The 16678-nt window shown below is 47.1% G+C and overlaps 1 protein-coding gene across 5 annotated transcripts in view; it reads left to right on the plus strand.

Annotated features, from left to right (window-relative positions):
* METTL4 (methyltransferase 4, N6-adenosine) overlaps window positions 1-16678 on the plus strand; it is a 576485-nt gene that overhangs the window by 105445 nt on the left and 454362 nt on the right. For all 5 annotated transcript variants that reach the window (XM_063923557.1, XM_063923556.1, XM_063923558.1 and 2 more), the window contains exon 3: window positions 11311-11689. In XM_063923557.1, the coding sequence (XP_063779627.1) occupies window positions 11311-11689 (379 nt within the window). The remainder of the gene's footprint in view (window positions 1-11310; window positions 11690-16678) is intronic.

The following is a 16678-nucleotide window of genomic DNA, read 5'->3' on the forward strand; positions in this document are numbered from 1 at the left end:
CAGAACTGTCACTATCAGTTTCAGACGCTGCCGTTTGGATTGTCCACGGCACCCCGGGTCTTTACCAAGGTAATGGCCGAAATGATGATTCTTCTTCGAAGAAAAGGCGTCTTAATTATCCCTTACTTGGACGATCTCCTGATAAGGGCAAGGTCCAGAGAACAGTTAGAGGTCGGAGTAGCACTATCTCAAATAGTACTACGACAGCACGGATGGATTCTAAATATTCCAAAATCGCAGCTGATTCCGACGACACGTCTGCTGTTCCTAGGGATGATTCTGGACACAGTACAGAAAAAGGTGTTTCTCCCGGAAGAGAAAGCCAAGGAGTTATCCGACCTAGTCAGGAAGCTCCTAAGACCAGGCCAGGTGTCAGTGCATCAGTGCACAAGGGTCCTGGGAAAGATGGTGGCTTCTTACGAAGCGATTCCATTCGGCAGATTCCACGCAAGAACTTTTCAGTTGGATCTGCTAGACAAATGGTCCGGATTGCATCTTCAAATGCATCAGCGGATAACCCTGTCTCCAAGGACAAGGGTGTCTCTCCTGTGGTGGTTACAGAGTGCTCATCTCCTAGAGGGCCGCAGATTCGGCATTCAGGATTGGGTCCTGGTGACCACGGATGCCAGCCTTCGAGGCTGGGGAGCAGTCACACAGGGAAAAAATTTCCAGGGCTTGTGGTCAAGCATGGAAACGTCACTTCACATAAATATCCTGGAACTAAGGGCCATTTACAATGCCCTAAGTCAGGCAAGGCCTCTGCTTCAGGGTCAGCCAGTATTGATCCAGTCGGACAACATCACGGCAGTCGCCCACGTAAACAGACAGGGCGGCACAAGAAGCAGGAGGGCAATGACGGAAGTGGCAAGGATTCTTCGCTGGGCGGAAAATCATGTGATAGCACTGTCAGCAGTGTTCATTCCGGGAGTGGACAACTGGGAAGCAGACTTCCTCAGCAGACACGATCTCCACCCGGGGGAGTGGGGACTTCACCCAGAAGTCTTCCACATGATTGTAAACCGTTGGGAAAAACCAAAGGTGGACATGATGGCGTCTCGCCTCAACAAAAAACTGGACAGATATTGCTCCAGGTCAAGGGACCCTCAGGCAATAGCTGTGGACGCTCTGGTAACACCGTGGGTGTACCGGTCAGTGTATGTGTTCCCTCCTCTTCCTCTCATACCAAAAGTACTGAGAATCATAAGAAGGAGAGGAGTAAAGACTATACTCGTGGCTCCGGATTGGCCAAGAAGGACTTGGTACCCGGAAATTCAAGAGATGCTCACGGAAGAACCGTGGCCTCTACCTCTAAGACAGGACCTGCTCCAGCAGGGACCATGTCTGTTCCAAGACTTACCGCGGCTGCGTTTGACGGCATGGCGGTTGAACGCCGGATCCTGAAGGAAAAAGGCATTCCGGATGAAGTCATCCCTACCCTGATCAAAGCCAGGAAGGATGTAACCGTACAACATTATCACCGTATTTGGCGTAAATATGTTGCGTGGTGCGAGGCCAGGAAGGCCCCTACAGAGGAATTTCAACTGGGTCGATTCCTGCATTTCCTGCAAACAGGACTGTCTATGGGCCTCAAATTAGGGTCCATTAAGGTTCAAATTTCGGCCCTGTCGATATTCTTCCAAAAAGAACTAGCTTCTGTTCCTGAAGTTCAGACGTTTGTCAAGGGAGTACTGCATATACAGCCTCCTTTTGTGCCTCCAGTGGCACCTTGGGATCTCAATGTAGTTTTGGGATTCCTAAAATCACATTGGTTTGAACCACTCACCACTGTGGACTTGAAATATCTCACATGGAAAGTGGTGATGCTGTTAGCCCTGGCTTCAGCCAGGCGTGTATCAGAATTGGCGGCTTTATCCTATAAAAGCCCGTACCTAATTTTTCATACGGACAGGGCAGAATTGAGGACTCGTCCTCAATTTCTACCTAAGGTGGTTTCAGCATTTCACTTAAACCAACCTATTGTGGTGCCTGCGGCTACTAGGGACTTGGAGGATTGCTCCTGCTTCTAAGCAGACGATTGCTCGTTGGATTTGTAGTACAATTCAGCTTGCACATTCTGTGGCAGGCCTGCCACAGCCAAAATCTGTAAAAGCCCATTCCACAAGGAAAGTGGGCTCATCTTGGGCGGCTGCCCGAGGGGTCTCGGCTTTACAACTTTGCCGAGCAGCTACTTGGTCAGGGGCAAACACGTTTGCTAAATTCTACAAATTTGATACCCTGGCTGAGGAGGACCTGGAGTTCTCTCATTCGGTGCTGCAGAGTCATCCGCACTCTCCCGCCCGTTTGGGAGCTTTGGTATAATCCCCATGGTCCTTTCGGAGTCCCCAGCATCCACTAGGACGTTAGAGAAAATAAGAATTTACTTACCGATAATTCTATTTCTCATAGTCCGTAGTGGATGCTGGGCGCCCATCCCAAGTGCGGATTGTCTGCATTACTTGTACATAGTTATTGTTGCAAAAATCGGGTTTTTGTTGTTGTGAGCCATCTTTTCAGAGGCTCCTTCTGTTATCATACTGTTAACTGGGTTCAGATCACAAGTTGTACGGTGTGATTGGTGTGGCTGGTATGAGTCTTACCCGGGATTCAAGATCCTTCCTTATTGTGTACGCTCGTCCGGGCACAGTATCTTAACTGAGGCTTGGAGGAGGGTCATAGGGGGAGGAGCCAGTGCACACCAGGTAGTCCTAAAGCTTTTTACTTTTGTGCCCAGTCTCCTGCGGAGCCGCTATTCCCCATGGTCCTTTCGGAGTCCCCAGCATCCACTACGGACTATGAGAAATAGAATTATCGGTAAGTAAATTCTTATTTTCTGATATAAACCCAGGTACCTCAAAAAAGGGTATAATGTTTGGGGAGAAAAAACTACCAATAGTTTTTCCCCCATCTGAAGAATTAAATGAAGTGTGTGAAGAAGCGTGGGCTTCCCCCGATAAAAAATTGGTAATTTCTAAAACGTTACTAATGGCGTTCCCTTTCTCGCCAGAGGATAGGTCACGTTGGGAAACACCCCCTAGGGTGGATAAAGCGCTCACACGTTTGTCAAAAAAGGTGGCACTACCGTCTCCGGATTCGGCCGCCCTAAAGGAGCCTGCTGATAGAAAGCAGGAGGCGATCCTGAAGTCTGTATATACACACTCAGGCATTATACTGAGACCAGCTATTGCTTCAGCATGGATGTGCAGTGCTGCAGCTGCGTGGTCAGATTCCCTGTCGGAAAAAATTGACACCCTAGACAGGGACACTATTCTGCTAACCATAGAGCATATAAAAGACTCAGTCTTGTACATGAGAGATGCTCAGAGGGAGATCTGCCGGCTGGCATCTAAAATAAGTGCAATGTCCATTTCTGCTAGGAGAGGCTTATGGACTCGGCAGTGGACAGGGGATGCAGATTCGAAAAGGCACATGGAAGTTTTGCCTTATAAGGGTGAGGAGTTGGTAATGGCAGAAATGATGATACTCCTTCAAAAAAAGGGAGTTTTAATTATCCCGTACTTGGACGATCTCCTTATAAAGGCGAGGTCCAAGGAGCAGTTGTTGGTCGGAGTAGCATTATCTCGGGAAGTGCTACAACAGCACGGATGGATTCTAAACATTCCAAAGTCACAGCTGGTTCCTACCACACGCCTACTGTTCCTGGGGATGGTTCTGGACACAGAACAGAAAAAAGTGTTTCTCCCGCAGGAGAAAGCCAGGGAGCTGTCATCTCTAGTCAGAGACCTCCTGAAACCAAAACAGGTATCGGTGCATCACTGCACACGAGTCCTGGGGAAAATGGTAGCTTCCTACGAAGCAATTCCATTCGGCAGGTTCCATGCAAGAACCTTTCAGTGGGACCTCTTGGACAAGTGGTCGGGATCGCATCTTCAGATGCACCGGCTGATAACCCTGTCTCCAAGGACCAGGGTATCTCTACTGTGGTGGCTGCAGAGTGCTCATCTTCAAGAGGGCCGCAGATTCGGCATACAGGACTGGGTCCTGGTGACCATGGATGCCAGCCTTCGAGGCTGGGGAGCAGTCACACAGGGAAGAAATTTCCAAGGACTTTGGTCAAGTCAGGAGTCGTCCCTACACATAAATATTCTGGAACTGAGGGCCATTTACAATGCCCTAAGTCAGGCAAGGCCCCTGCTTCAAAACCAGCCGGTACTGATCCAATCAGACAACATCACGGCAGTCGCCCATGTAAACCGACAGGGCGGCACAAGAAGCAGGATGGCGATGGCAGAAGCCACAAGGATTCTCCGATGGGCGGAAAATCACGTCTTAGCACTGTCAGCGGTGTTCATTCCGGGAGTGGACAACTGGGAAGCAGACTTCCTCAGCAGACACGACCTACACCCGGGAGAGTGGGGACTTCATCCAGAAGTCTTCCAACTGTTGGTAAACCGTTGGGAAAGTCCACAGGTGGACATGATGGCGTCCCGCCTAAACAAAAAACTAGAGAGATATTGCGCCAGGTCAAGGGACCCTCAGGCAATAGCGGTGGATGCTCTAGTGACACCGTGGGTGTACCAGTCGGTTTATGTATTCCCTCCTCTGCCTCTCATACCAAAGGTACTGAGAATAATAAGAAGACGAGGAGTAAGAACGATACTCGTGGTTCCGGATTGGCCAAGAAGAGCTTGGTACCCAGAACTTCAAGAAATGATATCAGAGGACCCATGGCCTCTACCGCTCAGACGGGATCTGCTACAGCAGGGGCCCTGTCTGTTCCAAGACTTACCGCGGCTGCGTTTGACGGCATGGCGGTTGAATACCGGATCCTAAAGGAAAAGGGCATTTCGGAGGAAGTCATTCCTACGCTGATAAAAGCCAGGAAAGAAGTAACCGCAAACCATTATCACCGTATTTGGCGAAAATATGTTGCGTGGTGTGAGGCCAGGAAGGCCCCAACAGAGGAATTTCAGCTGGGTCGTTTTCTGCACTTCCTACAGTCGGGAGTGACTATGGGCCTAAAATTGGGTTCCATTAAAGTCCAGATTTCGGCTCTGTCTATTTTCTTCCAGAAAGAACTGGCTTCACTGCCTGAAGTTCAGACATTTGTAAAGGGAGTGCTACATATTCAGCCCCCTTTTGTGCCTCCTGTGGCACCTTGGGATCTCAACGTGGTGTTGAGTTTCCTAAAATCACATTGGTTTGAGCCACTTAAAACTGTGGATCTGAAATATCTCACGTGGAAAGTGGTCATGTTATTGGCCTTGGCTTCGGCCAGGCGTGTGTCAGAATTGGCGGCTTTGTCATGTAAAAGCCCTTATCTGATTTTCCATATGGATAGGGCAGAATTGAGGACTCGTCCCCAGTTTCTCCCTAAGGTGGTATCAGCTTTTCACTTGAACCAACCTATTGTTGTGCCTGCGGCTACTAGGGACTTGGAAGATTCCAAGTTACTGGACGTAGTCAGGGCCTTGAAAATGTATGTTTCCAGGACGGCTGGAGTCAGGAAAAATGACTTGCTTTTTATCCTGTATGCACCCAACAAACTCGGTGCTCCTGCTTCTAAGCAGTCTATTGCTCGCTGGATTTGTAGCACAATTCAGCTGGCGCATTCTGCGGCTGGATTGCCGCATCCTAAATCAGTAAAAGCCCATTCCACAAGGAAAGTGGGCTCATCTTGCGCGGCTGCCCGAGGGGTCTCGGCTTTACAACTTTGCCGAGCTGCAACTTGGTCAGGGGCAAACACGTTTGCTAAATTCTACAAATTTGATACCCTGGCTGAGGAGGACCTTGAGTTCTCTCATTTGGTGCTACAGAGTCATCCGCACTCTCCCGCCCGTTTGGGAGCTTTGGTATAATCCCCATGGTCCTTACGGAGTTCCCAGCATCCACTAGGACGTCAGAGAAAATAAGATTTTACTCACCGGTAAATCTATTTCTCGTAGTCCGTAGTGGACGCTGGGCGCCCATCCCAAGTGCGGATTGTCTGCAATACTTGTATATAGTTATTGCCTAACTAAAGGGTTATTGTTGTGAGCCGTCTATTGAGAGGCTCAGGTTATAGTTCATACTGTTAACTGGGTATAGTATCACGAGTTATACTGTGTGATTGGTGTGGCTGGTATGAGTCTTACCCGGGATTCAAAATCCTTCCTTATTGTGTCAGCTCTTCCGGGCACAGTATCCTAACTGAGGCTTGGAGGAGAGTCATAGTGGGAGGAGCCAGTGCACACCAGGTAGTCTAAAAGCTTTCTTTTAGTTGTGCCCAGTCTCCTGCGGAGCCGCTATTCCCCATGGTCCTTACGGAGTTCCCAGCATCCACTACGGACTACGAGAAATAGATTTACCGGTGAGTAAAATCTTATTTTTACTACCTGTGCCTGGTGCAGCCTCCCTAAAAGATGCGTCTGATCGAAAGATTGAGACTACACTCAAATCTTTGTATACTGCTGCCGCGGTGGCCCAGCGACCCACTATTGCATGTGGGTGGATTACAAGAGCCATTGCTAAATGGTCAGGCAATTTACTTGAGTGGTTAGACACCTTGCCTCAAGAGGAAATTATTTTGCTCTTGAAATATGTACTAGACTCTGCAAATTTTATGGTGGAAGCCATAAAAGAAATAGGTTTGCTTAATGCAAACACTACAGCTATGGCAGTGTCGGCACGCAGAGGATTATGGCTACGTCAGTGGACTGCTGACGCGGACTCCAGGAAAGGTGTTGAAGGCCTACCATTCACAGGGGAGGCCTTATTTGGAGATTAACTCGACAAATGGGTCTCCCGAGCTGCTGGGAGTAAGTCCACATACCTACCTACTGCAGCTCCGCCAGCAAGAAAGGCCTACTCCGGACCTTATCTACAGTCCTTTCGGACTGCCAAATTTAGGGGCAAGGCCAAAGGTTCTTCTACCGCCGCCAGAGGTGCTAGAGGTAAACCACGGAAACCAGCGAATGCTTTTTCACAGGAACAGGACTCGGGCTCTGCTTCCTCAAAACCTTCTGCATTACGGTGGACCGTGATGCCTGGAAGACATAAGGGTGGGAGCCCAGCTAAAATTCTTCAGTCACATCTGGACAGGTTCGTGCCAGGATCCCTGGTTCATAGACCTTATATCCCAGGGCTGTACACTGGAGTTCCAGGAGCTCCCACCTCACAGATTCTTCAAATCAGGCTTACCAGTTTCACAAGATGCGAGAGTAAACTTACACAATGCCATTCAAAAACTGTTTCAGACCCAGGTCATTATTCCAGTTCCACCTCATCTATACAACAAGGGTTACTATTTCAGCTTGTTTGTGATACTGAAACAGGTCGGTTCGGTAAGACCGATTCTGAACCTCAAGTCATTGAACCCGTACTTAAGATTGTTCGAATTCAAGATGGAGTTGTTGAGAGCGGTAATCTCAGGTCTGGAGGAGGGGGAATCCCTGGCATCTCTGGATGTCAAGTTTGCGTACCTTCACATTCTGATCTGGCTGCATCATCAGGCTTATCTCTGGTTTGCACTGCATGACTGCCATTACCAGTTTCAGGCCCAGCCATTTGGTCTCTCCACGGCACCGAGGGTGTTCACCAAAATGATGGCTGAGATGATGAGGTTGCTACGCAGACAGGGAGTGAACATAGGGGGTCATTCCGAGTTGTTCGCTCGTTAAAAATCTTCGCATCGCAGCGATTTTCCGCTTAATGCGCATGCGCAATGTCCGCACTGCGACTGCGCCAAGTAAATTTGCTATGCAGTTAGGATTTTTACTCACGGCTTTTTCATCGTTCTGGCGATCGTAATGTGATTGACAGGAAATGGGTGTTACTGGGCGGAAACAGGCCGTTTTATGGGCGTGTGGGAAAAAACGCTACCGTTTCCGGAAAAAACGCAGGAGTGGCCGGAGAAACGGAGGAGTGTCTGGGCGAACGCTGGGTGTGTTTGTGACGTCAAACCAGGAACGACAAGCAGTGAAATGATCGCAGATGCCGAGTAAGTCTGGAGCTACTCAGAAACTGCTACGAGGTGTGTAATCGCAATATTGCGAATACTTCGTTCGCAATTTTAAGATGCTAAGATTCACTCCCAGTAGGCGGCGGCTTAGCATGAGCAAATCTGCTAAAATCCGCTTGCGAGCGAACAACTCGGAATGACCCCCATAGTTCCGTACTTGGATGATCTTCTGATAAAGGCACCGTCTAGGAAACCGCTGTTGGAGAACATTGCCCTCTCAACCAGGCTACTCCTGGATCATTAGTGGATTCTGAACCTGTGAAAATCTCACCTAGAACCAACGCAGAGGCTTCAGTTCCTGGGAATGATACTGGACACAGGGTCTCAGAAAGTGTTCCTTCCCTTGGAAAAGACAATGGAAATCCAGTTTATGGTTCGCACCGTCTTGAAGCCGACCCGAGTCTCAGTGCATCTCTGCATACGCCTTCTGGGGAAAATGGTGGCTTCTTACGAAGCAATTCAGTACTGAAGGTTTCATGTGAGGCCCTTCCAGCTGAATCTGTTGGATAAATGGTCCGGATCACATCTTCACATGCACCAAAGGATTCGTCTGTCACCAAAAGCAAGGATGTCCCTCCTGTGGTGGCTACAGACCTCTCACCTAGTCGAGGGTCGGAGGTTCGAGATTCAAAATTGGATTCTGCTAACCACAGACGCAAGCCTGAGAGGTTTGGCAGCAGTCACCCGTGGGTGCAATTTCAGGGTAGATGGTTAAGTCAGAAAGTCGTCCTTCCAATAAACATCTTGTAACTCAGGGCTATATACAACGTCCTTCTGCAGGCCTCATCTCTTCTTCAGAATCAGGCCATTCAGGTACAGTCGGACAATGTGATGGTGGTAACGTACATAAACCAACAGGATGGAACGAGAAGCAGAGCCGCAATGTCAGAGGTGTCAAGAATTCTCCTCTGGGCGGAAGAAAACGCTGTGGCGTCAACGATCTTCATTCCGGGACTAGACAACTGGGAAGCAGATTTCCTCAGCAGACACGATTTGCACCCGGGGGAATGGGGCCTCCACCCGGAGGTGTTCCGGTGGTTGACACGTCGGTGGGGGTATCCCCAAATTGGCATGATGGCCTCTTGAGACAACAAGAAGCTCAAGTGGTATTTTTCCAGGTCGATGGAGCTGCAGGCAGTGGCGGTAGATGCCCTGACAACTCCGTGGGTCTACCAGCTGGTGTACTTGTTTCCTCCCATTCCTCTGATCCCAAGATTTCTAAAAAGAATAAAAAGGTTCAAGCAATCCTCATTGCTCCGGACTGGACAAGAAGGGCCTGGTTTGCGGATCTTCTAGAGATGTTGATCGAAGATCCGTGGCATCTGCCTCTTCGAGAGGATCTTCTGCAACAGGGCCCGTTTGTCTATCAAGACCTACCACTGCTATGTTTGACGACATGGAAGTTGAACGGCTGATTCTAGCCAGGAGAGGGATTCCTGACAAGGTCATCCCGACTATGATCCAAGCCTGAAAGTGGGTAACTTGTAAACATTACCATCGTATTTCAAAGAAATATGTCTCTTGGTGTGAGAGAAGACAATATTCTACGGTGGAATTTCATCTGGGACGTTTCTTGCTTTTTCTGCAGTTGGGAGTGGATGTGGGCCTACGCCTAGGCTCCATTTAAGTTCAGATTTTGGCCTTATTTTCTTTCTGAAACAATTGGCTTCTGTCCCTGAGGTTTATTTTCTTTCTGAAACAATTGTCTTCTTTCCCTGTGGTTCTTAAAAGGGGTTCTGTACATCCAACCTCCCTTTGTGCCTCCCACGGCGCCTTGGGATCTCAATTTGGTGCTGCAATTCCTCCCATCGGACTGGTTTGAACTGTTACAGGAGGTAAATGTAAAGTATTTTATGTGGAAGACAGTCACATTGTTGGCCTTGGCTTCAGCAAGACGTGTGTCGTTGCTGGGGGCGTTGTCTCACAAGAGCCCCTACTTAATTTTCCATGAGGACAGAGTTGAACTCAGAACTTGTCAGCAATTTCTTTCTAAGGTGGTGTCTGCATTTCACATAAAACCAACCTATTGTGGTTCTGGCTGTTATGGACGCCTCGTCTACTTCAAATTCTGTGGATGTTGTAAGGGGTTTGAAGGGCTATGTGAAGAGAACAGCTTTTCTCAGAAAACCGGACTCACTGTTCGTTCTTTATGATCCCAATAAAAATGGGTGTCCTGCTTCAAAGCAGTCCATTGCGCACTCGATCAGGCTCACTATCCAGCATGCGTATTCCACGGTAGGTTTGCCGATTCTGAAATCTGTTCAAGCCCACTCTACTAGGTCAGTGGGTTCCTCTTGGGCGGCTGCCCGGGGTGTCTCCGCTTTACAGCTCTGCCGAGCAGCTACTTGATCGGGTGCGAACGCGTTTGCTAAGTTTTACAAGTTCGATACTCTGGCCTCTGAGGACCTTCAGTTTGGTCAATCAGTTCTGCAGGAACCTTCAGCACTCTCCCACCATGTTTGGGAGCTTTGGTACTTCCCAATGGTACTAAATGGATTCTCAGTATCCCCTAGGACGTAAGAGAAAATAGGATTTTAATTACCTACCGGTAAATCCTTTTCTCGTAGTCCGTAGGGGATACTGGGTGCCCGCCCGGTGCTTTGTTGTTCTTGCTCTGTTACTTGGTTCAGTAATGTTGTTTGGTTCAGCTGTTGCTGTCTCTGTTTGCAAGTTTGGTTAGCATGGCTTTCCTCTTGTTCTGGTTGTGCTTGTTCGAATTTCACCACTTTCCTTTTCTATATCCTTCTCTCAAAGTATGTCCGCCTCCTCGGACACAGTTTCCTAGACGGAGTCTGGTGGAAGGGGCATGGAGAGAGGAGCCAGCACACACAATCAAACTTCTATAGTGCCCATGGCTCCTAGTGGACCCGTCTATACCCCATGGTACTAAATTGATTCCCAGTATCCCCTACGCAGTACGAGAAAAGTATTTACCGGTAGGTAATTAAAATTCTATTTTATCAGTTTCAAGGGGGCAATTGATGGATCAACAATTTTGTCTGTTTTTTTTTTTATTGTACAAAAACGATCTAAGGGAGAAAAGATTAACATTAATAGGTTAAGTCAAAAATCATTTTAGCACAAGTTTGTTTTTACAGAGCAGCTGCAGTATGTGTAATATTTTTTGTGTACTGACATAAAACCTATTTACTGCATAAAGTAAAAGATTGCTGACTGCGACTTGTTAACAATTGATTGCGGATTCAGTGACATTTGTTGCATTGTTTTTATTTTTTTGCTTTTAAAAATTGCAGTTGCAGAATGATGGGCTTTATGTTATGCTCTGCTTTTGTCCCACTTTTCCATTACTGGAAAATAAAGTGTGTTTTTTTGGTTTCTTTTTATCATTACAGATAAGTGATGTTATTTTAGAAGGTTCACAGTTACTTATTCAAGATGGGTTCAAGAAAGGTCTGCTTCAACCGGTCTCAAGGACAGGAGAGGAAAAGGCCACAATTGTTACAGACAGGTGCTGTCACATCAGCAACTTGGCTGAACTCTGTGATATGACCAAGCATATGCCTTGTACGACTGTCCCTGAGTATACTGTGAATGTTCTCGGGACTGGAGGTCCAGTTGGATTTTCTCGAGATACAGACTATGTATCACGTATTACGGAAAACAATTCAGACTGGCCACAACTCATTCATCTAGTGGGTGAGAAGTATCTCATGCCGCCCAAGAGTAGTTTTCTTTTGTCTGATATTTCATACATGGAGCCTCTTCTACATTGTAAGTATATAAACTACTTCTGTTCATTGCCACTATTTCTATGTATTTCCATCTAGCACTAACATGTTTTAGTATGAAAATGTGTTTAAAAATAATTTTCTAGGAGATTTATCATCTGAATATTCTCGTTTTGTGCAGTGCTTCAGTATGTTACTAACCTCTTCTTATACAGCGTTCACTCCGAGCCAGGATGTTGGTATAAAGTCAGTCGGTCATTATTCCCTCACAGGTTCCAACAAATAAATTTGTCGTGGTGGGTGGGAAAAACTCAGCAGGTAGCAGTATTGTGTAAGTATGTGAAATACCTGTGTATAGATCATTAGTTTGCTAGGTAACCCAGCATATTATTATCATTCATGAGTCACACAGGCAAGATAACAGGCAATATGTAACTACAGTATATCTTTGTTATAGTGTAAGGTAGCAATACAATAAATTAAATGGTACACTACTTAAATGCCAGGGTAATCAACAGCCCCCTACTTCAGATCTTACCCACACAATGTTTCTGAGAGGAGGCAGCACTCCGCATCCTAAGTCCTAAATGATGTCAATCATGGCACTCGCCTCCAATATGCCCATCCAGAAACAAAGCTCTCATGTGCAATGTTTTGCAGAATCGTGAGTGATTCCGCAGCATAATAACTCCGAGGCCTGGATTTCTCCCAACTGTGGAATCCTGGAATACAGTGCATATGACAGGAGACAAAACTCCACTCTTAAGTATCTCCTGGTAGGAGCCTAAAGTGCACATCCCAGAAGATGCTACACAATACTGAGCTCCCAACTCACTCCTGTCATGCACAGCCTGTGTCTGTCACCCTCATTACATGCTGCCATCTGGTGGGCGCCCCAGACATGACCACCACCCTGGTGGTGTTTTTTTTCTCTTCTTTACAATAATATTTCTTTATCTTTTTTTTTTTTTCTGCACCCGACACTGGTGAGAGGGCTGGGACTCAGTAGAGACATGCTTGTGGCATACAGACTGAGCCACTGCTTGTAGCCCAGGAAAGTATATTTTTGTAATGCATCTCCACACTTCTTCATTATTGAAGTTTTGATACTGTACATTGCGTTATGGAATAAGCCAAAATGTTCAGACAATCAATTTAGCATTTTTTTTCTTTAAAACAAACGTAAAGGAGATATAAAAGGTGTCCCTTTTACTACTGTGATGCATATGCATTGCTGCAGGAGGTAGCGATTGATCGCAGCTGCTTGTGTCTCATTGGAATGAATGGATTTTGGGTGCAAATGTACGCACGCACTTGCAAATCTTGGAATGAATGGATTTTGGGTGCAAATGTACGCACGCATTTGCAAATCTTGGGATATATGTGTCGTAATGCATACGCAACGGGACAAAGTTACAAGTGGTCACATCTGTAATTACCTGCTAACAACAAACTTCTGTTTCCAAATGGACTTTTTAATAATGCTAGAAGTCCTTTTCCACTAGTAAATTTTACATATTTAAGAAAGTTAAGTTTTATTGTGCCCCATCAATGAGTGCAATACCCGAGTGTGGCCCCTCGGGCTTGAAAATGTTATACACCCCCTGTCTCAAACATCTCAATTGCCCACGATATTGGTAGTCATCCTTGTGCAGGTAACTCATTAATATGTCCCCTGGTATTGGTTATCTCTGCAGGTGAACTAGATGTGATACATAAGTTTACTTCCCTTGTTTTTAGCTACTCCCTGTGGCATGAGTGTCATAGTGTCTGAGCGTTATTTGACACCCTAATTCTAAACATAAAAATAGGTGCTGCCACGCTGAGACTTGTAGTTCCCTAACACTAAGGTTCATGACCAGGGCAAATACTTTTTTTCTAATGTAATGCTTTTAATACTTAAACCTCTTACTAGTGTGTGCCCTAGACTTGAACCCTAGTGTTAGGTACCCACCAGATGAGGTCAACTGGTCGTGGTTGGTGGGACCATATTTTTGACCAAAATTATGTTAAGCGCCTAAAATGTACTGTCATATTGCAGAGTTTATTATAATTATTGTAACTAGCAGTGTTTAGAGTGTGCACCTGTATTTTCTCTTTTTTTCCTGTGAGGAACTATAGTTATAGTATAATTTACAGTACATTATTGTTACATTGCTGGCTTCCATCTATACTTAGTTAGGTTGGATCCAAGTTGCTTGTAGGTACATTGTGATTAATCCGAACCAAACAAAGAAAGGTTCAAGCAGTTAACCAAATGATAATCCAAAATCATAGTTCAGAATTTAGATATGGATAAGCAGAGCTAAAATGGTAGTTAAAGAAAGCCAAGGATCAACAGGTTGGGAAATAACATCAACAAAGTCAGAAATAGGAACAGATAAAGCAGAATGAAACTCAATATCTAAGCCCTTAGTATGTTAGCTTTCCGCATTAAATACCCACACCATGCATGAGATTGGCTGTCCCTCGGAAGAGTGTCGAAAATAAATATTTCTCTTACGTCCTAGAGGATGCTGGAGTCCACATTAGTACCATGGGGTATAGACGGGTCCACCAGGAGCCATTGGCACTTTAAGAGTTTGAGAGTGTGGGCTGGCTCCTCCCTCTATGCCCCTCCCACCAGACTCGTTTAGAAAATGTGCCCGGAGGAGCCGGTCACAGCTAGGGGAGCTCTACAGAGTTTCTTTAGTAAAGTTTATCTTAGAGTTTATTATTTTACAGGGAGGCTGCTGGCAACAGCCTCCCTGCTTCGTGGGACTAAGGGAGGGGAGTAGTGTCCGCCCTACGGGGTCTGAGCGACTATCTCCACTGACAGGACACTGAGCTCCAGAGGGGATCGAACGTTCCCCGCCACAGGGGATCGCTCACACCGGCAGTATGCCGCCACCCCCTTACAGAGCCAGAAGATCGGTGGCGAGTCAGTCACCGGCCCCCCTAGCAAGCGGGGAGCCGGTGTGAAGATGGCGGCAACAGGGTATGGAGCGCAGTACTGACTGTGCTCCGGGGCTCAGCGGTACACAGTGCGGCGCTGTGAGGGGCGCCCTGAGCCAGCACCTACACCCTACACTGATCTCTAAGCCTGTCAGGGTCCCAGGATCGCTGCCAGCATGATTCCTCAGATCAGTATAATCTCCAGAAGAGTGGGAAGACAGTGCCATTAAGGGGGCGGAGCGTCTCAGAGCGGACCCAGCAGCGTTCAGCGCCATTTTCCTGCCTGCAGAAATGCTGTCAGTGAAAAACAGTCCCTCCATATCAACTCCAGCTATCTCTTATGGTACCAGGGGGTTGTAGAAGGGGGGGGGGGGGCTGTATTACAGGCTATGTAACCTATTAAGGTACACAGTCAGCGCGGGTGGGGTCTCCCTTTACCTTGAAAGTGCGGTGTGTGGGTTGGCTCCAATCTCTGTGTCTCTCTTGCCATTCTTGGGGGTGAAACTCTGTCTAGCCTTTCCTGTGTGTGGAGTGAGGTCTCCATTTAGCTATGTCCAGGGAATCTGTGTCATATGCTGCAGAGGATATGTCCTCTCAGGATGATATCATTCCATGTAATCAGGATTGCACTCTTTTAGCGCAGATACCAGCAAGGGAGCCTGAATGGTTATCCTCTATCAAATTTATGATTTCTCATATTTCTACTAGGGTTGCACACAATGAAGCTGCAACTCAGATTTTACAGAACTCTATGGCAGTTTGGTCTGGTTCTGTTACCTCAGGACCCCCCTCTGTAGGTTCCCACAAACGTGCTCTTGCCCAGATTATGCAAGGTGACACGGATACCGATTCTGACACGGCAGACGGTGTTGGGTATGTGCTCTGGGGGGCCGCATCTCTTGCTAAAGGGGTGCAGTTGATGATAGAGGCTATTAGGGGTGTGTTGAATATTGCTGATACAACACCTGAGCAGGTTGAGGAGGCTTACTTTACTGACAGTAAGAAAGCCTTGCTAACCTTCACTGCGTCCAAAGAATTAAATGCTATTTTTGAAAAATCATGGAAAAACCCGGAGAAAAAAATCCAGATCCCTAAAAGGGTTCTGGTTGCTTTCACCTTCCCTGAGGAGGATAGAAAATAATGGGAAAACCCACCCACAGTGGACGCGTCTGTATCCAGACTCTCGAAAATGGTCGTTTTATCGGTTCTGGGATCAACCGCCTTAAAGGAGCTGGCTGATCGCAAAATTGATACTACACTCAAATCCATATACACGGCTTCAGGGGCGATACTACGTCCTACTATTGACTGTGCACGGATTTCCAAAGCTATAGTAAAGTGGTCAGGCACATTACTTGAGGATTTGGATACAATGGATAAAAGTGACGTTGAATTGTTATTACGTAACATTCAGAATTCTGCAGGATTTATGGTGGAATCCATGAAGGACCTGGGTTCAATGGCTGCAGGAATTTCTTCCATGTCTGTCTCAGCTCGTCGAGGATTGTGGCTGCGCCAGTGGTCTGCTGACGCGGAATCCAGGAGATGTGTGGAGACCCTACCATACACAGGTCAGGTTCTCTTTGGGGAAGCGTTCGATGCGTGGATCTCCACGGCTACAGCGGGTAAGTCACCTTTTCTTCCCTCAGCTGCACCTGCTACAAAGAAACCTTTTTCTTTAGCTGCATCACAGTCCTTTCGGGTTGCTAAAACCAGAAAGGCCAAACCGGCTAACACCTTCTTTAGAGGAGGTCGACCAAAATCCAAGAAACCAGCTGCTATGGGTTCCCTGGAACAGAAGCCTGCTTCAGGTACGCCAAAGTCCTCAGCATGACGGTGGACCGCGTGGCCTCGAGGTGGGGGCGAGACTCAGACATTTCAGTCACATCTGGGTGTCATACGGCCTGGATCCCTGGGTACTAGATATTGTATCCCAGGGGTACCGGCTGGAATTTCAAGATCTTCCTCCTCAACTGTTCTTCAAATCAGGCTTGCCGGCTTTGCGGCAGACAGGGCTATCCTACAGGGAGCCATTCAGAAGTTGGTGGAGGCACAGGTTATTGTACCAGTTCCTCCACAGATGCAAGACAAAGGTTAC

Source organism: Pseudophryne corroboree, chromosome 5 (genome assembly GCF_028390025.1).
Source record: "Pseudophryne corroboree isolate aPseCor3 chromosome 5, aPseCor3.hap2, whole genome shotgun sequence".
NCBI lineage: Eukaryota > Metazoa > Chordata > Amphibia > Anura > Myobatrachidae > Pseudophryne > Pseudophryne corroboree.